The sequence below is a fragment of the Sorex araneus genome, chromosome 2 (assembly GCF_027595985.1).
Source record: "Sorex araneus isolate mSorAra2 chromosome 2, mSorAra2.pri, whole genome shotgun sequence".
NCBI classification, from domain to species: domain Eukaryota; kingdom Metazoa; phylum Chordata; class Mammalia; order Eulipotyphla; family Soricidae; genus Sorex; species Sorex araneus.
The window spans coordinates 235,582,699-235,603,604 of NC_073303.1; the positions used below are offsets into that span (position 1 = coordinate 235,582,699).

The window sequence follows — 20,906 nt, forward strand, 5'->3', positions numbered from 1 at the left end:
GCAGGAAACTATCAAATATCAAAGTAATCTTTTTTTTTAGAATTTATTAATTGAATCATAGTGAGGAAAAGTTGTTCATGATTGGGTTTTATTCTTACAATGTTCCAACACCCACCCCTTCACCAGTGTACATTTCCCACCACCAATATCCCCAGTTTCTCTCCCACCCCTCTATGCTCTTTGGCAGGCACTTTTCTTCTCTCTTTCTCTCTCTGTCTTTCTCTTTCTCTCTCTCCCTTCTCTCCCTCTCTTTATCTTCCTCTATTCCTTCCTCTCTCTTTCTCTCTCTTTCTCTCCCCTCCCTCTCTCTCTCCCTCTCTCCCTCTCTCTCCATCTTTCTCCTTCTCTCTCCTTTTGGGAATTATGGTCTTCAATACAGTTACTGAAAGGTTATTAGGTATATCTCTTTACCTACTTTCAACATTCAGTTCCTGTCCAAAGGGATCATTTCCAACTATTATGATGGGACCAGTATGATAATGTAACATGGTAGCACAGTCGCCCTGTTGTTCATCGATTTGCTCGAGTGGGCACCAGTAATGTCTCCATTGTGAGACTTGTTGTTACTATTTTTGGCATATCGAATACACCATAGGTAGCTTGCCGGGCTCTGCTGTGCAGGCAAGATACTCTTGGTAGCTTGCCAGGCTCTCTGAGAGGAACAGAGGAATTAAACCCGGGTTGGCCATGTGCAAGGCAAATGCCCTACCCACTGTGCTAAAACCTACTCATAAAAATATTTAAAGTGAGGAGTGGGGCAGCGCCTGCCCGAACTCCAAATGGTCCCAGCCGCTGGAAGTCACGCCCTCGACCCACCCTCGGTGCCATCTTCCCACCTTCAACAGAGAAGAGGCCAGGCAGTCTGATGAGCAACGCGGCCGGAGAAATGGTCCGGACCCGAATCCGGGCCAACAACACCAGGGATCCAGACGGAGGAGGTACAGCTGGTACACCTTCTCCGGATGGAACCCTGGCGACACTGAGCAGCAACTAACACGGCTCCGGGTTGCGGGACTGGAACACATCCGAGCCGCGCGGCCGCTAACGCGGCGGCGCAACCTTTTCTAAAAACTGAAAATATACAATCTTTTAATGACAAACCAATTATCAAATGCTTCCTTAGTAGGACTGTCTTCCCTGGGGGGAAACTCCAACAACAATAATGAGTTTTGTTTTGCAATATGGAATGTAATCAAGGTAGAGAGAAAATGAAGTGAAATTCATCAGTCATACAGTTGGGGGGGGGGCGGTGGCGGGGGGTATACTGGGGATTTTGGTGGTGGAATATGAGCACTGGTGAAGGGATGGTGTTTGAATATTGTATAACTGAGACATAAACCTGAAAACTTTGTAACTTTCCACATGGTGATATAATAAAAATTAAAAAATATATATTTAAAGTGAAAAAAATAATCAAAATTTCAGTATACGCATAAAAAATTGCTTGGAACACAACTAATTGGTATTTACCAAAGCTGGAGACTCTGGACCCCATGCCCCAGCATGTCCACCTTAGTAATAACTTATATGCGTTATAAATGTGTATACGTAGAGTAGAATAGACATGTTGAAAATAGCAGGAAAGCTGAAGTCTCAAATGTATCTGTGAGAAAATTAATTGTGCTATACCCTCAGAGTGGAAATGATCACTTTGGGTATCAGATAAATCTTACTTGAGAAACTGGACATCAGTGCAGGACTCGTGCGAGAGGTGGACTCTCATGGATGGAAGTGACTGGCACTACAGACTGGCAAATGTGAAAGCCCAAAAGTCACAGATACAATAAGAAAGGAACGATTTAGCCTGTCTTGTCTTCACATCCTTGACACTGGAGTGAGAAGCCAACATAGAGAGGTATGATTCCTGGCCACGTGCAAGATCCTGACCTTACTAGAGAGATCCACTGGCTTCCCCTGCCTCCGTTGTTGCCATTAGCAGGTCCTCAGAGATGAGGTAGAAAGAACCAATTTGGCTAATTATGAGTTGTGTGGCTTGAGTCCTGGGCCCACAGGAGGGTAGATAATGAGCCAGGCCTCTGTCTCTGATTGGTATATTAACGTCTCCTACTTAACAATGGCAGTTCCTGGAGTCAGAATCGGCACAAGAGCTTTCCCACCCGCGTCTATGTCTTCCAGGGTCCAGGAGAGAGGCTTAACCCTCCTCCTTTCCCAGAGACTGGAAACTCATATCAGGAGCCAGCACAGGCTGCAGCGACGGTGGATGGAGGAGGGACCGTGGGGTCCTATGTTCTCATCCCCGTGACGGTCAGAATGGATGGCACAGCCAGGTAGGAGCGTGTCTACGGGAGGTCTCTGGATTCTCCTCTCGAGGATGTTTCTGTTCTTTATCAGAAACAGGGCTTTTTCTGTTTGTGCTGTTCCCGAGTTTTCATTCTACACTCTGCTCTTCCCCACCCCTAGATGCATCCGCAAACCTCTCCCAGACAGACTGAGAAAGGGATCTTGCCGTGATGCCACTTAAGCCCTCCTCAGTGATTTTGCTTTTTTTTGAGGGGAGTCACACCCGGCAATGCACAGGGGTTACTCCTGGCTCATGCACTCAGGAATTACTCCTGGCAGTGGACCATATGGGATGCTGGGAATCGAATCCAGGTCAGCCGCGTGCAAGGCAAACGCCCTACCGCTGTGCTATCACTCCAGCCCCTCCGCAGTGATTTTGAAGGCAGAGGGGGTCAATGTGATGGCAATGTAGAGCATCACCAGCCAGCCCCAGAACAGGATGGAAGGCTTCCTGTGGAAGCCTTGGGAGGGGAAACACAAGTTTCAATGTTTCTTTTCTTTTTGGGTTTTGGGGAGGGGACCCACATCCGATGTTGCTCAGGGCTAATTCCTGGCTCTGAGCTCAGGGAGCACGCCTGAGGACTAGAGGCTGATGGTACTGTGGACAATTTTATTCAGGATCAACAGGGATAAGCTAGAGGCAAACGGAATGTAATACATGCAGGACAAGGGCAGGTGGTAAATGGGTAAAAGTTAGACCCATGATAACATGGGGAAGATTGGTATAAGCAGAAGCAAAGTGATTGATCCAGATTCTATCACTATCAGCAATCAGTCATTTGTCTGGATTCCAGTATTACCAGTCAACTGTTTATCTACCTTCTGTGATTACTGGTCAGTTATTTGTCTGGACTCTATAGGGGTCAACATCCCATGTTCCTGGGGCTGGAGTGATAGCACAGTGGGTAGTGCGTTTGCCTTACATGCAGCTGACTTGAGTTCGATTCCCAGCATCCATATGGTTCCCTGAGCACCGCCAGGAGTGATTCCTGAGTGCAGAGCCAGGAGTCAGCCCTGAGCATTGCCAGGTGTGACCCAAAATAGAAAAAGAAAAAAAAAAATCCCACGTTCCAAATCCAGCCAATCATTAATCTACTTGGGAAATATCATGCCCTGTCGGGTCCTGGGAATGCTGCCTCAGCATTTGCCAACACAAATTTCAACGCTTAACACATAGCCAAGATGATGGGTACAAGAGGGAGAAATAGAGTTTGCTTCAAACTGTCAGTGGATAAACGCCTCACACAACCACAACAGCCTTGTAGCTATGCTTCGTGTCTGGAAATACTCCAAGTAGGGGTCCATTGTTCTATATTCAAAGAAACAGAAATGCCTTTTCTCTGATTAATATTCTTTATGCAGATAGGATATTTCTGATTCTCTTTGTTTCCATTATCATAGCAGATACATATTTTAATAGGTCTTGGGATTTTGTTTTATTTTTAATTCTCTTAACAGGGCCTGAGCAATAGGACAGGGGGGAGAGCGCTTGCCTTGCATCTGGCTGACCTTGGTTGATCCCCTATATCCCGTAGGGTCCCCCTGAGCCTGCCAGGAATGATCCCTGAGCTCAGGGGTAGGGGTCCGCCCTGAACACCATCGGGTGTGGCCCCCAAACAAAACAAAGGTCTTTCAATGACATGGCATCTCTAATTCTCTTAGCAGTCTTTTGAAGGTAGTTGCACAGAGTAGTACTTGGGGGTGGAACAAAGGCCCAAGGGAAAGGGGTTTTAGTCAAGAGATGTTGGTGCTGAAGAGAAAGCTCAATGGGCAGCAGTGCTTGCTTCGAGTGCAGTAAACTGGGTTCAGTCCCCAGCACCAACTGCCCCCCTAAACATAGAGCTGGTAATTGCCTTTTGGTTTGGTTTGGTTTTGGTTTTGGGGGGCCATACCCAGCAATGCTCAGGGCTGACTCCTCTCTCGACTCTCGAGAATCACTCCTGACCAGGCTCAGGTTTATGAAATATCAGGGATTGAACCCAAGACAGCCGCATGTAAAGCAAACACCCTCCTTATCCCTCCAGCCCCAGTGCCAATTATTTTAAGGATTTTTTATCATAATTGAAGCCAATTATTCAAGATGTAGAGGTCTGAAGTAGGAATTTTTTTCTTTTATAAATAAAATATTTTTTTTAATTCAGGCACTGTGATTTCCAGATGAGTCCCTAATAAAATTTCAGGTTAGGGTACTCTCATACTGCTTCCCTCTCATCACCCCCAACCTGTCTCTATGACAGGCTCTCTATCTCCCCCTCCCTCTCTCTCTCCCTCCCTCTTTCTCTTTCCGCCTCCCTCCCTCCCTTCATCCTTCCCTCCCTCCCTCTCTCTCTATCTCTCTCTCTCTCTTTCTCTATGGCATTATGGTTTGCAATACAGATACTGAGAGGTTATCATGTTTGTTCCTTTACCTGCTTTCAGCACACAGTTCTCATCCAGAGTGATCATTTCCAACTATCATTGTCACAGTGGTCCCTTCTCTATCCCAGCTGCCCTCTCCCCTAGCACCTGAGGCAGGTTTCCAACCATAGACCAATCCTCCTGGCCTTGGGTATCCGTCTCATACTATTTATTTTTTTTATATCCCACAGATGAGTGCAGTCATTCTATATCTGTCCCTCTCCTTCTGACTCATTTCACTCAGCATGATCCTCTCCCTGCCCATCCATTTGCAAGTGAATTTCATGATTTTCTTTTTCCAGGGAATTAGTTCGTGGTTGCTTGAGCCCTCTGACTTCTTGTAGCTCATTTGCTTTCTATCCACACTTTCTCTTCTTCTCCGAAAGGTGTTTCTGCTCCATGGAACCCCACAATCTGACGAGGGCCATGAAATTCCTCTTCTTGGGGCTCTCTGATGACCCGGACCAACAGCCTCTCCTGTTCGGGCTGTTCCTGTCGGTGTACCTGGTCACCGTCACGGGGAACCTGCTCATTGTCCTGGCCGTGGGCTCCGACGCCCACCTGCACACACCCATGTACTTCTTCCTCTCCGTCCTGTCCCTGACTGACATTGGCTACAGCTCCACCACGGTGCCCAGGATGGTGCTGGACCTTCAGACTCATGGCAGAGACATCCCATACCCCAGCTGCCTGGCGCAGGTGTGTCTCTTCAATCTGTTCGCCTGCTTGGACAGCGTCATCCTAGCGGTGATGGCCTATGACCGCTTCGTGGCCATCTGCCACCCCCTGCACTACCCTGTCATCATGAACCCCCGCCTCTGCGGCCAGCTGTGGCTGGGGTCCTTTTGCCTCGGCCTTCTCAACTCTGCCGTGAACTGCTTGATGATGTCGCAGCTCACCTTCTGCCCGCCGGTGGAAATTCCTCATTTCTTCTGCGACCTGCCCCAGCTTCTCAAGCTGGCCTGCAGCACTACCACCACCAACAGCATGCTCATGTATTTTCTGGCTGCCGTCTTTGCCGGGATTCCTGTCTCGGGCATCCTGTACTCCTACACCCGGATCGTGTCCTCTGTCTTGAGAATCTCCTCCACGGGCGGCAGGTGCAAAGCCTTCTCCACCTGCGGCTCGCACTTGTCCGTGGTGGCCTTGTTCTATGGCACGGGTCTTGGGGTATACCTAAGTTCCATCATATCACGGTCTTCCAGAAAGAGTGCCGTGGCCTCGGTGATGTACACCGTGGTCACCCCCATGCTGAACCCCTTTATTTATAGCTTGAGGAACAGGGACATCAAGCAGGCCCTGCAGAGGTGCCTCCAACAGGCGACTTGATCTCAGAGCTCCCTCTTCTGTCCCTTCGGCCCTGAGGCAGGGTGTCCCAGACACAAGTTTCTGTCCTGCGCAGTTGATCACATAAACTGGTGGTGCTCTTCACTGCTTTTGGTGGGTCACCTCCAGGAGGGCTTGTTTGTTTCGGGGCTGGAGCGATAGCACAGCGGGTAGAGAGTTTGCCTTGCATGTGGCCGACCCAGGTTCGATTCCCAGCATCCCATATGGTCCCCTGAGCACCACCAGGAGTAATTCTGAGTGCAGAGCCAGGAGTAACCCCTGTGCATTGCCGGGTGTGACCCAAAAAGCAAAAAAAAAGAAAGGAGGGCTTGTTTGGGTACATCTTGAAGTGATTTTGTTTGCACATGTGTGGTTTGGGGAGGGTCACACTTGATACCCAGGGATTTCTCTCATGGCACTCAGGGGACCATGCTGTACCAGGACCTGAATCTGGGCCCCCTCCATTTTATTTATTTTCAGCTTTTGGGGTCACCCCCAGAAATGCTCAGGAGTTACCCCTGCCAGTGCTCAGGGGACCACATTAATGCCGGGGATTGAACCCAGGTCAGCCACATGCAAGGCAAAAGCCTTACCCATTATACTATGGCTCTGGCTGGCCCACCTGAAGACCAGCAATTAATAATAAGATCATCTTAGGGGCAGGAGAGATCACGTAGGATGTCAGGCATTTTCCTTGCCTTCTGTCACCGCTGATTCAATTCCTGGCTCTATCAAGGGTCTCTGTTTAGCACAGAGCCAGGAATAGCCTCTGAGCAAAGCCAGAAGTGGCCCAGCCCCACAAAAAATTTAATAAGTTTTCAACATGTGCTTGTTAGGGGGGCCACCCCCGGTGGTGCTCAGGGATTACTCCTGGCTTTGCTCTCAGGGATCACTCCTGCCAGTCCTCAGGGGAGCTTGTGAGGTACTGGGGACAGGGATCAGCCAGGTGCAGAGCAAGAGCCCCCCACCCCTGCTGTACTGTCCCTCCATCCCCAATGACAGCCCATGTTTGGGCTTTATTTTTGCTTTTTGAGTCATGCCCAGCGATGCTCAGGGCTTACTCCTGGCTCTGCACTCAGGAATTACTCCTGGTGGTGCTTGGGGACCCCAGGGGATGCCATCATCTGCGTGCAAGGCAAATGTCCTCCCCACTGAACTATCACTCCAACCCCCTGGCCTTTACTTTACACTAATGTATTCTGGCATATTAAAAAAAATGATTTAAATGTTCACTTATTCTGTGCCACTTCCATGAATCCGCCTTCCTAACATCCCAATCATCCCGGTGTGGGTTAGAGCCGCAGTCATTCAGGGAGTTCCAGGAGGTGAAGCCTTTGCCTGTGCAGCCTTTGGAAGGTTCTAGATAGTGCTGACCAGGAACAGTGCTCAGCTCTCCAACACCCGGGGCTCTCTCTGGGAAACACCAACATGGCTTTTGGTTTCCACCTGGAGCAAGCTGAGGGGTGGGCGGGAGTGTTGGAAACTGCCCATCATGGAGACCTCCCCCTCTATGAAGACGTGTGCTGCCAAGTATATAAAACCACCCAGTGATGCTCTGCCTATGGACATACTCCACAGGCCAGCCCACCTCAGAAGCTTCCAGCAAAATGCCCCAGCCAAGAACCACAGGCTTGCCCAAGGCACCTCAGGAGGGGCGTCCAGAAGAAACTTCTCTGACTCTGAATGGTCTTCCACGACCAGGACCCCTCCAAGGACATCACCCCTTGGTTTAGCTGAGGAAAAACTTTGGTATTTTTCCCCCAAATCCATCCAGTGTCCCCACTCTCTCCTGAGTCCTCTTCCTGGAGGACAGTCGACTTCATTCCAGAATAGATTCGGTTTGGATCACCTTGTGTAAGCAGATGCTGAAAGTGAAATTTTTTGTTCTCAGGCTGTCTGCATCTTTCTTGACACTCAGATGACCTGAAATGACCTGGTGGTGGTTGGTTCTCTGAGCTGACCCTACCCTCCCTCTCTGCTCTTCCTGGCTCTGAGGTCTCTGGATGAATAATTCAGAGGTATTTTGGGGGGGGAGTCACACCTGGCGATGCACAGGGGTCACTCCTCTCTCTGCACTCAGGAATTACTCCTGGCGGTGCTCAGGGGACCATATGGGATACTGGGAATCAAACCCGGATTGGCTGTGTGCAAGGCAAATGCCCTACCCGCTGTGCTATCGCTCCAGCCCCTCAGAGGTATTTTTAAAATCATTATCTGAGATTAATTAAACTTTACAAAGATGGATGAGTAGGATACCCTAACTTCAGCGTTCCTTCAAAGATCAACAATTCAATGTCTGGGTTTTATGGACATTGTATTTTTTATTTTAATATTTTTAATTTTTTTGGAGATGTCTCTGTTGCTACTGCTTTCATGTATGGTAAGCTGGATAGCATTCCCACTCTTGGTGGATGAAGGTTCCATCTTCAGAGCTGGAGCCATAGCACAGAGGAAAAGGTGTTTGCTTTGCACATGACCAACCCAGGTTCGATCCCCAGCATCCCTCAAGGTCCCCTGAGTACCGTTAAGAGTGATTCCTGAGTTCAGAGCCAGGAGTAACCCCTGAGCATTATGAGTGTGACCAAAGTGGTGTAAAATAAAAAAGATTCTATCGTCATCACATTCCCAGAAATACAAGTTGTTTCTGGTCTTTTTGACATAGGTAATACTCACTGGTGGGAGGTGATGTCTAATTGTTCTTTTGCTTTGCATTTTCTTGATGATTAGAAATGATGAACATTTGGAGAGGCCCCTTGGTCATCTGTGCATCTTCAAGAAGGAAAGTGTCTGTTCCTCTCCTCTCCAAATTGCGTTTTCTTCTTTCATTGCATTATCTGGGGACTAACCCAGGGCTCACAGATGCCTGGCAAGTGCTCAACCACTGAGTCAAAGCCCAGCCTTTTCTCCCTGTACTTTGGATGGGAATGTAGAAGCACATTCTGATGTTGCTTGTTGATGCTCCATCTTATCACTTTCTACACTCACTGATTTACTGATAGAATCTCAGAAGGGAAAGAAGATCGCTGTGTCTGTAGGTTCTGGATCTGTGGTAGAGAGTGGGAGGGCATGGGGATAGAACCAGATTGATTCTGCAGGGGGAGACGGAAGCGTGTCACCTCAATGACCTGTATAGAACATGAACATGGAGCCAAAAAAAATTCTAAGAGAACTATGAAAGTATTGTCATAATCTCAATTATTATTTTCACTCTGCAGTTTAATTAAGGCTTATTCGGGGCTAGGGAAAGAGTACAGAGTTTAGGGCACATCTTAAATGTACCTACCCCTCATTAGATTTATGGAACCACATGCCCACCCACCCATGCCCAAGCCATGGCAAGTAGCACTGGGCCATAGCATTTAACTGTCTTGCCTGGTTGGCCAAGAATTGCTGGGTGCAATCACAGAGATTCCCCCCGTCAAAACAAAACACCTTATTTATTGGAGGTAAGAATCTGACAAGGAGATTTTTTTCAAATCATCCCATGAACCCAATACGAAACCTCCAGGAAACAATCATTTCATGCATCAACAGGCCTGGTTACAAAGTAAATTCTGAGAGTTGTGGGTCAGAGCAATAGTTCAGTGGGGAGGGCATTTTCCTTGCACACAGTTGACCCGGTTCGATCCCCAGCATCCCATAGGGTCCCCCAAGCACCACCAGGAATGATCTCTGAGCACAGAGCCAGGAGTAACTCAGGAACATTGCTGGGCGTGACTCAAAAACAACAAACAAAACAAAGAAAGAAATGGTTCAGAGATAGTAGATAGTAGAGCACCAAGGTGAAGTTTGGAAGCAGCACAGGGCTTCTCCAAACATCAGAGAATAACTACAAACACCAGAGAATAACTGCACAAAAGGGGATACTGAGCTCCTTCCTTCCTTCCCTGCACTGCCTAGTCCCAGCCATCAAATCAGCACCAGGGAAAGTGCTCCAGTGAGAAAGTATGTCCTCAAGGACCTGTCTGCACTCAGAGGCCACAATGAAAGGCTCCTTCCCGCTGGACCGACAAGGAAGGAGCCAGAAGAATGACCGACTTGGAGAAATCGTGAGTTGGAAGTGGTCAGCCCCACCTGAAGTACACCAAGCACTTCAAGGACTGTTCAGGGGCAGCCGGGACTCACATTAATTGATTTATTTTGGTTCTGGGGCCACAACCAGCAATGCTCAGTGGTTACTCCCTGCAGTGCTCAGGGGACCCTAGGGGATGCCGGGGATCGAACCTGGGTCGGCCTCATGCAAGGCAAACTGCTGTGCTATCTCTGTGCTCTACTAGCCCTGAGGCTCAGATTTAAATCATTACTCTTGGGGCCGGAGCAATAGTAGAGTGGGAAGGGCATTTGCCTTGCTTGCGGCCAACCTGAATTTGATCCCCGGTATCCCATATGGTCCTCCAAGCACCGTCAGGAGTAATTCCTGAACATCACTGGGTGTGATCCAAAAATAAAAAAAAAATTATTGCTCTCATTTAAGCTTAGGGCCAGATACAAAGGCATTTTTTTTTATTTTCTCAAAAACCAAAAGGAAGAAAAAAAGAAAAAAGAGGTTTTTTTTTTTTTTGGCTTTTTGGGACTCACCCAGTGATGCACAGGGGTTACTCCTGGCTCATGCACTCAGGAATTACTCCCAGCGGTGCTGGGTGGACCATATGGGATGCTGGAAATCAAACCTGGGTTGGCCACGTGCAAGGCAAATGCCCTACCCGCTGTGCTATAGCTCCAGCCCCCAAAAGAAAACTTTTAATAAACACTCCAGGGCTCCAACATAGAAACTTGTACTAAGACCCACCCACATGATCCAACCAAGACTCCGTGACTTAAGGTATTTTTAAAAATAATTTTTCAAGAAAAAAAATAATTTTTCAGAAGACCAAGCTTCTTGACTGCCAATGATTTTACGTAAAGAAAGAATAATAATAATTGGAAGAAAGAATGTGCCTCTCCTCAGTCATCTCCCCAGAAACAGCAGCCAGAAAGTTCCGCTTCTGCTATTCTCCGACTCTACAGAAGCTTCGCTGATTCGAGGTTAGGCTGACAATTGAGTCAAGTCTGTAACGAGGCACGCCACAAATTCAGCGTCCAAGGTCCTGGAAACTTTATAAAATAACAGAATAGGAGATTAACACCCAAGAATAGTAGAAATAAGTACCAGGATGTTTGCTTGGAAGCTGGCCTCACATGCTGGGGGAAAGGCAGCTCAGATAGAGAAGGGAACACCAAGTAAAATGCAGTTGGAGGACCCGCTCAGGAAGGGAGATGCATGCTGAAAGTAAACTATAGATTGAACACGATGGCCACTCAATACCCCTGTTGCAAACCACAACACCCAAAAGGAGAGAGAGAACAAAAGGGAATGCCCTGCCACAGAGGCGGGCTAGGGGAGGGGGGAAGGATGGGATTGGAGGATGGGAGGGATACTGGGTTCATCGGTGGTAGAGAATGGTGGAGGGGTGGGTTCCCGAACATTATATGACAGAAAGACAAGCACGAAAATGTGTAAATCTGTAACTGTACCCTCACAGTAATTCACTAATAAAAAAAAAATAATAATAAACTAAAAAAAAAAAAGAAACTTTAAATAAGCATCGCCATCCCCAAGGCAAACCGACTTGGGTCTACCAAAGACCAAAGTAAGAAACGTTCCCTGGGCTCTAGCGGGCACTTGCTGGGTGGAGTTTAATGAAGGGGAAAGCGCAGATCCCCGGGGTTCCAGAAGAGCAGCCAAGGAGCCGGGTTACTCCCTTCTCCCTTGGAGGCTGGAGGAGAGCCAGTAAGGAGCCTGGGCCAAGGAAAGGAGCTGAGCAGGGGGGCGGGGCACCAGCAGCTTGGCCGTGCAGGCGTGGGTGGTCTCTCCGGACTCACAGGACGCGCATCGAGGGAGCGGGAGCCCGCCAGCTCCGACGGGCCCACTGGAGCCTCTCGACTGGACTGCTGTGGCGGCTAATAAGCCATTAAGGGCCGCCTTCTGCACGCCTAATCATTCTTGGCAACTGCCACGATGCGTTTGTTAAACTGAATGATCAAACGCCGTCCCAGGATTGCATCCTCGGGGATTTGAGATTTCTCCGTGGCTCACAGCAGCCAATCTCTTCCGCTTCTGCACCATGTCTCTTAATAGTTCCATAGTCAGTTCTGGCACAAGCACGCATTCACACTGTGCATTAGTTTAGTTTAGGTTGGAGGCCACATGGGGCAGTGCTTAGGGGTTACTCCTGGCTCTGAGCTCAGGATTCATTCCTGGCGGTGCTCGGGGCATCCTATGGGATGCTGGGGATTGAACCCACATCAGCCATGTACAAGACAAGCGCCTTAATCGCTATACTATTGCTGTGGCTCCCATGTACTATTTTAAATATATATTCTTTTTTAATTGAATTACCATGAGATACACAGTTACAGAGTTGTTCATGATTGGGTTTAGTCATACAGATTCCAACCCCCTTCCCTTCCCCTGTGTACATAACCCACCACCAATGTCCCCAGTTTCCCTCCTGCCACCCCCACCCCACATACACACCCCCAGCCTGCCTCTTGGCTGACACTTTTCTTCTTTCTCTCATTCTGTCTTTTCCTTTGGGTCGTCATGGTTTGCAGTACAGGGTTTGAAAGGTTATCATGTATGTCCCTTTGCCTACTTGTAGCACTCAGTTCTTATCCCAAGTAACCGTTTCCAACTATACTTGTCATAGTGTTCCCTTCTCTGTCCTAATTGCACTCTCCTTACCACCACCACCCATCCCAGCCCACCCCTTGCACTTATGGCAAGTTTCCAATCCTGGACTCGTCCTCATGGCCCTTGTTTTTACTGTCGTTAAGTTTAAAAACATAGTCTCATACTATGTTTTTTATATCCCATTAATGAGTGTAATCATTCTATGTCTGTCCCTCTGACTCATTTCACTCAGCATGATACTTTCCATACCCATCCATTTATAAGTGAATTTCATGATTCCATTTCTTGTGGTGGCTGCGTAGTATTCCACTGTGTAGACATACCATAGTTTTAAAAGATAAATTCTTCTGTTTTGCAAGAACTTGCTTCCTCTGCCCACAGACCTAACAACGTTGATAGAAATGACTTAGAAATCATAAAATAGAGGGGCTGGAGTGATAGCACCATGGGTAGGGCATTTGCCTTGCATGCAGCCGACCCAGGTTTGATTCCCAGCATCCCATATGGTCCCCTGAGCACTGCCAGGAATTTCTGAATGCAGAGACAGGAGTAACCCCTGTGCATCACCGGGTGTGACCCAAAAAGCAAAAGAAGAAGAAGAAAAGAAATCATAAAATAGAATTTTTATTGATTTATCATTATATTGGGCTGGGGCGATAGCACAGCAGGTAGGGCATTTGCCTTGCACACAGACGGCACAGGCTCAATTTCTCTGCCCCTCTTGGAGAGCCTGGCAAGCTATCCGTGGCGTATACGATATGCCAGAAACAGTAAAAACAAGTCTCACAATGGAGATGTTACTGGTGCCTGCTCGATCAAATCAATGAACAATGGGATAACAGTGATACAGTGATGATGATCGTTATGTTGAAATATTCTATCATGTTAGAGGTTTGCATGAACACCTTTCTAGGGGCACAGAACTTGCTGTGTCTATAATCAAAGTTCCCCTGCCGCCCCGCCAATGAAAATAGACCTTTATTTCCACTGACCCCTCCAGTGATCACTACAATATTCTCTATGTCTAAAGATTAGTTTAAGTAGGTGCTTTTGCCCGTTTAAAATACATCCTTTCTACTGGCTTTGTCCCCATTTGGGGGCCAGCATGTGGCTTAGCTCACTCTCTGCCTAGGTGAGGCCTCGGCTTGACCCCTTTACCACAGAGAGAAAAAGCCATCTCTGGAGACACCTGCCATCAGCTAACAGAGCAGATCTCTGAGACATAAAGCTGCTTCTCGAGAGAAGAAGCCAGGCATTCTGGTGAGCAACGCGGCCGGAGAATGCTCCAGACCTGAGACCGGGCCAGCAACACCGGGGATCCAGACGGAGGAGGTACAGCCGGTACACCTTCTCCAGATGGAGCCCCGGCGACAATGAGCAGCAACTAACACAGCTCCGGGATGTGGGACTGGGACAGCTCCGAACCTTTTCTAAAAAATGAAAACATACAATCTTTTATTGCCATCCAACATGTCTGCCTGCTGGAGAAAAACCTCCAAATAATGATAGTGAGATCCCTGTTGAAAATTGAATGTAATCAAAGTAAGGAAAGAGTAAAGTGAAAAATGTCTGCCACACAGGCAGAGGGGGAGTGGGATGGGGGGTATGCGGGGGTTTGGTGGTGGATCAAATATGAAAACTTATCTCAGTGATTCAATAAAAAATAAAATTAAAAAATAAATAAATAAAGCTGGTTCTCATCCTGAATCAGCTTCCTCTGTTCCCCGACCCTGAACTGAAGACTCTCCGAGGAGCACGGTGGCAAAGGTTGGTTTTGTACTTTCCCACGGCTCCTCAGAAGCTCCTTTATCTTAAAAGCTGCTGTTTCTCTGTCACTTTGCAAAGAACTGAAACGATCTATGTCAAGAAGTTTGAGGCTGGGGCTGGAGCAATAGCACAGCAGGTAGGGCATTTGCCTTGCACGCAACCGACCCGGGTTCGATTCCCAGCATCCCATATGGTCCCCTGAGCACTGTCAGGGATAATTACTGAGTGCAGAGCCAGGAATAACCCCTGTGCATCGCCAGGTGTGACCCAAAAAAGAAAAGAAGAAGAAGAAGAAGAAGTTTGAGGCTAACTGCCAATGCCTGCAACCTCCTTTGGGACGGTGGTGAGGCCTGAAGTTACTGACTCCGCAGAGCCATCTGGGGTGAAGAGGTCGCTGTCCACAGAGAGGTTGTGATTCCACAGTGATTCCACAGAGACCACAGAGAGTCAGCTGACCACTCCTGTCGAAATTACATGTCTCTGCTCATTACAGGAGGACATAGGTTGCTAGAGTTAAACATGGGCACGGTAGATCTAGAATAGCTGTGGCAGTTGCTTCGCGAGTCACTCTCTCTTCTTCCTTGAGACATACTTAAAGAGGGCTGGAGAGCGATGTTAGAGAGACAGTCTGCCTCAGTTTATCGTACCCCCTAGGAACCCAGAAGGCTAGGACAGCCTTGGAATTGATCCCAGAAGCTTCTAGATGAAGCCAAAGCCAAAGCACAGTAAGAACCTGCAGCCGCTCCCTGAGCTTTCATCGGATTCAAAGTCAGCACCTTGTGCAAACAGACGCGACCATGAACATGGTCGCCTACCCCCTGCCCACAGTGACTTAGATGTGGGAAAGCTGAATTTTGTGGCATGTTTGAAACATGTCTATCATTCAGTTCCCTACCCTTATGAAAGACTATCTAAAATGGGCAACACTTCAACAGAGGAAGAACAACATTTTTTACAAGAAGCAAAGCGTGGTGGCCACTTGCAGGTGCTGGCTTTGCAATAATTTCTAATATGATCATTAAAAACAGCACAGACACTGAGATATTGAGACTAGGATGCCCTAGTGAGAAGGTTCCAGAAGGCCCTCTGGATGTCCTCATTTGTGATATTTTTGCTATCCTCCATATTGCAATAATGTCATCACCACTCCGTGAACATTTGGGAATGTTTGGGGATGATCTCTCTCCAGGTCCCACTTGTCTGGGTGAGGGGACAAGAGTCAGGCCCAGCCTCCCGTACCCAGCACCCCCCAGCACTCACTGGTCTCTGTGTCTCTGTGGGCTCATGCTCCGAGCTGGGCTCTGTGCCCGGGTGAGGGAGGAGAGCTGAGACCATGCTCAGGACGGGGAGGAAGGAGAGGGTGGGGGGTGAATGCGAGTCCAGGGGTGGGACTGACTGACTCCTTATGATACCTTGGTGGTCTTGAGGGATCAATTCACAGGAGGGTTAGCTAGAAGCATCATTTCTTGTTAGCCCAGTCCGAGGGGACTTTCTAATGAGAGAAATGAGAAAAGGGAGAATCAAATATTTATTCGAAGTCATAGCCTTCCCATGGAGAGTCCCCTTTGCTTCGGAGGTCTGAGTTCAAATACCCCAACATTCATTCCAGACTCTTTCTAAATTGTCCTGCTTTCTTCTTTCTTCCTTTCTTCCTTTCTTTCTTTCTTTCTTTCTTTCTTTCTTTCTTTCTTTCTTTCTTTCTTTCTTTCTTCCTTACTTTCTTTCTTTTCTTTTCTTTTTGTTGTTGTTTAGTGGATGAGGTGAGGGGGTCCACACCCAGCGATGCTCAGGAGTTACTCCTGGTTTGCACTCAGGAATTAATCCTGGTGGACCCTATAGGATGGCAGAGATCAAACACAGGTGAGCTTCATGCAAGGCAAACACCCTCCCCACTGGACTATCGCTCCAGCCCTTCATACAGTCTTTCTTACATTGACACCTACCATGGTGTTTTGCTCACCCTGCAAATAGATATCGGACATTCTCTGTTTTCTCAGTAAACACTTCTCTCTAAGATAAACTTTTTATTTCCCCAATTTAGAAGGCTTTCCTTGTTTAAATAACACCCCCATTCAACTTACTTGCTTTTATTAGTTTATTGGTATAATTACTAGACATAACACTGGCTCTCAATTACCCATTTGTAAGAGTGTTCTCTCTCTTTTTCTTTCTCTCTCTCTCTCATTTGGGGTGTGCCTATTTCAATCCCTGGAACCCCAGAGGGTCCCCCAAGTCCTGCCAGAAGTGATCCCTGAGCCCAGAGACAGGAGTCAGCCCTGAGTAGAGTCAGGGTGTGGCTCTAAAAAAAAACAAAAAATAAAATTTAAACTGTCAGGAAGATTAATGAGTCCAGTATTGGAAAGTTAACTGATGCTCTTAGGGGAAAGAAAGTAAAAAAGAAAAATGGACTTTGGTCACTCTTGGAGAAACTTGCCACGACCTTTCCCTGCGGGACCCCAACACCCTAGACACGACTTTTTCCATCTCTGTATTATGGATTCTAGGATCTGTGCCATTACAAAGGGGCTGTTCTGCATCGGGCCACTAGAGGACAGCACTGAGCTGCAGCCACTGCGACGTGCCCTGATGATGCACAGTCTGGTCCCCCACCACCATCACCGCCCACCCCGCCCAAACCCGCCTACGGGCAGCTGGATTAAAGCCATCCCGTGGGTACAAGAACTTACAAAAGACCGGGCACAAAGCATCGCTTCATCTCCAAGGGATGGAGAGCTGTCTTAGAGGCCAGATGTAGCGAGCTGGCACCGCGGAGCGGTGAGCCTGGGTGGAGGAAGAAGGATACACTGGCATGGCAGCCCCCCAGGGTCACGGAAACGTTAAAAAATTAGAATGGGAGAGATAGAACAGCAGGGAGGGCGCTGGCCTTGCACGTTGTCAACATGGGTCCGATCCTCAGCACCACGTAGTGGTCCCCGGAGCCCGGCCAAGGGTGATCCCTGAGCACAGAGCCAGGAGTCAACCCTGAGCACCACCAGGGGTAGCCAAACAAAGAGCAATAAATAAATTCATGAATAAATGTTTAAAATCTGAACTGCCAGTGCCTCACTCAGATCAGCTGTGATATTGAGAGATTCTCTCCTTGTGCTGGGGACAGTCCCATGGGAGAAAGGACCTGCCACCCCCCCAGGTTCTGTGGAAACCTGCCACCCTCCCCCAGGTTCTGTGGAGACCTGCTAAAAGAGCCCACTTGTGCCAGGAGAGCCTGAGGTTCCGGAGAGAGAGAAAACAAACATCAGCAGAAGAGCTGTGAGGAGAAGCGAGAATTGGGGTCCAGACCGAGAGTTGGTGTCCAGGGTGGCATCTGCCTCTGCGAGTCACCACTCCTAGGAGCATATTCGGCAGGTCCCTTGTTGGCCTTCACCCCAGATCCACTGTACCCCAAAGGTCAGGGTCTGCCCAGCAACTTCTTTTTTTATATAATTTTTTTAATTAATGAATCACCATGATGTGCAGACACAGACTTACAAGCTTTCATGACTAAATTTCAGTAATAAAATGATCAGGTTGGAGTGATAGCACAGCAGGTAGGGCGTTTGACTTGCACGTGGCCGACCTGGGTTTGATTCCTCCATCCATCTCGGAGAGCTCGGAAAGCTACCAAAAGTATCCCACCCCCAGAGCAGAGCCAGGCAAGCTACCCGTGATATATTCGAGATGCCAAAAAGAGTAACAACAAGTCTCACAGTGGAGACGTTACTGGTGCCTACTCGAGCAAATCCATGAGCAATGGGATGACAGTGACAGTGACAGTGACATAAAATGATCAAGTACCCATCCCTCGCCAATGCACATTTTCCACCACCAATGTTCCCAGTATCCCTCCTGCCACCCCAACATCATCCCATGTGCTGTTAATGAAAATAAGAGAAGCCTCCTAAACACAGAGACCGAGGGTAGAACAAGACAAGGAGGCCCTGATGAGGGAGACAGAGCATGTGGGGCTCCAGCTTAGCTCCCAAGGGTTCAATCCCCGGCAACCCATAGGGTCCCCTGAGCATCACCAGGAGTAATTCCTGACTGCAGAGCCTGGAGTCAGCCCAGGAACCTTTAATTGGGAGCTTTGAGAATTAGCCCCAGGACGTCCCTGTTAGGGTAAAATACTCCTGATCTACCCATACTTTGTTCCTGATTCAGCGACCACTGAATAAGACAAGTAACTTGCTCTCCTCTTCTGTTGAAACCCACCACCAGTTGTGACATCTCTGTATTTTAGCACAGGGTCTGGACATCCTTAGTCCACGCTCCTTGCAGCGGGCGTTGGTTGGCACTGTGCAGATGGGTTCTTGGTCAGTATTTGATGTCAGTCATAGGTTCATGTTATTTGTGTTCAGCAGGTGGAGATAAAGCGAGGCTTCCGGACAGCTCTGGACGCTGCCATGTTGCCAGCAAACAAGTGGATGTCAGTTGAGCTGGACCTGACTCCCAGCTGTGCTCACTGAGAAATACCATGTGGAGACTCCAGCAGGGTAAGGTGTCTTATCAACTGTGTCCTGATCCATCTGTTGGTCATTGACAAATGTTGGCCCGTTCATCACAGCACAGGTAGAGGGAAAGAATTCTGCATGGACGGATGACAAGGACTATATTAAGAGCCGTATTCTTATTATTATTTGCTTTTTATTGGTCAGCATAGCAATAATTCCAATTGCCTTTTAGGGAACAACTGTTTGAGACAGTATGCATTGATGATGTCATTGCTCCCTTATATCTGCTTAGAAGCTTAGGGACATATCAGGCTGTGCTCAGTGATCCTTCCTGGTGGGGCTCAAGGAACCCTCTGGAGTTCCAGGGATCGAAAGGTGGTCAGCTGTGTGCAAGGCAAGCGCCCTCCCCACTGTAGCATCACTCCGGCCCCAACCCCAACTTCCTTGCAGATCCACAGGCTCCATGGAAGCAGCCAACCAGACAGAAGCATCACAGTTCCTCCTCCTGGGACTCTCCGAGGATCCGGACCTGCAGCCCATCCTCTTCGGCGTCTTCCTGTCCATGTACCTGGTCACGGTGCTGGGGAACCTGCTCATCATCCTGGCCAGCATCTCTGACCCCCGTCTGCACACACCCATGTACTTCTTCCTCTCCAACCTGTCCCTGGTGGACATGTGCTTCACCACCACCACCATCCCCAGGATGCTGGTGAGCATCCAGACGCAGAGCCAAGCCATCTCCTACGCGGGCTGCCTCACGCAGATCTACTTCTTCATGGTATTCGTTGGCATGGACAATTTCCTCCTGACCGTCATGGCCTATGACCGCTACGTGGCCATCTGCCACCCCCTGCACTACATGGTCATCATGAACCCCCGAGTCTGTGGCTATCTGCTGCTTGCGTGCTGGCAGGTCATCATCTGGGTGGCCCTGTGGCACATCCTCCTGGTGGCGAGACTGACCTTCTGTGTGGGCACCGAGATCCCCCATTTCTTCTGCGAACTGGCCCAGGTGCTCAAAGTCGCCTGCTCGGACATCCTGATCAATTACATTTGCTTGTATCTATCTGCGACCTTGCTGATTATAGTTCCCCTCGGGGGCATCCTCTACTCATACTCAAAGATTGTCTCGTCCCTGATGCGCATGTCCTCCGGGAAGGGCAAGTCCAAGGCCTTCTCCACCTGTGGCTCTCACCTCTCTGTGGTCTCCTTGTTCTACGGCACCGGCCTGGGCGTCTACCTGAGTTCTGCGGCCATTCACGTGTCTGAGAAGAGCTCCGTGGCCTCGGTGATGTACACGGTGGTCACCCCCATGCTGAACCCCTTCATCTACAGTCTGAGGAACAGGGATGTAAAACGGGCGCTGGGCAGTCTCCTCATTAGAGCCATCTCTTGTCAGGGATGGGCCCCGAGTGCATCACTGGGGGACACTTTGGTCCCCAAGGCTGGTTCAATGAGAGATGAAAGGCCCTGAGTCATTTTCTCCCTCAGAGATAGGCTCGGTTTCTCCTGTGCTTATGGTACGTTGGTATTTGTTTTTATTCCCCAGCAGTTGGGCGTTCGCCTTTCACATGGCCGACCTGAGTTCGATTCCTCCGGCCCTCTCGGAGAGCCCGGCAAGCTATCGAGAGTATCAAGCCTGAGCGGCAGAGCCTGGCAAGCTGCCTGTGCGTATTGGATATGCCAAAAACCAGTAACAATAAGTCTCTGGATGAGAGATGTTCCTGGTGCCTGCTCAAACAAATCGATGAGCAACGGGATGACAGTGACAGTGACAGTTGGAATTTTCAGGAACTCCCTTTGCAACTTTATTTCTTCCCTTTTCTTCTCTCTCAGGAGCTTCTAAACTCATATCTTTGGTCTATGTGGCTTGTGACATTCCCGGGGCTGAAGCTGAAGGCTTTGTCTCCAGCCATGCTAGCGTTTGCCCCAATTCCGCCCAAATGTTCATGCACCCCCACGAAGTTGAATTCTTCTGGTGATTCCCGGAGAAATGG

The 20,906-nt window shown here is 48.7% G+C and overlaps 2 protein-coding genes across 2 annotated transcripts; both read left to right on the forward strand.

Moving 5' to 3' along the window:
* The first annotated feature begins 5,055 nt into the window (after positions 1-5,055).
* LOC101544040 (olfactory receptor 7E24-like) lies at positions 5,056-6,027 on the forward strand. Its single transcript, XM_004619526.3, has one exon. The coding sequence runs from the start codon at positions 5,098-5,100 to the stop codon at positions 6,025-6,027; it is 930 nt and encodes a 309-aa protein (XP_004619583.2). The 5' UTR covers positions 5,056-5,097.
* A 13,345-nt stretch (positions 6,028-19,372) lies between these two features.
* LOC101543782 (olfactory receptor 7D4-like) lies at positions 19,373-20,383 on the forward strand. Its single transcript, XM_004619525.2, has one exon. The coding sequence runs from the start codon at positions 19,373-19,375 to the stop codon at positions 20,381-20,383; it is 1,011 nt and encodes a 336-aa protein (XP_004619582.2).
* The last annotated feature ends 523 nt before the right edge of the window (positions 20,384-20,906 follow it).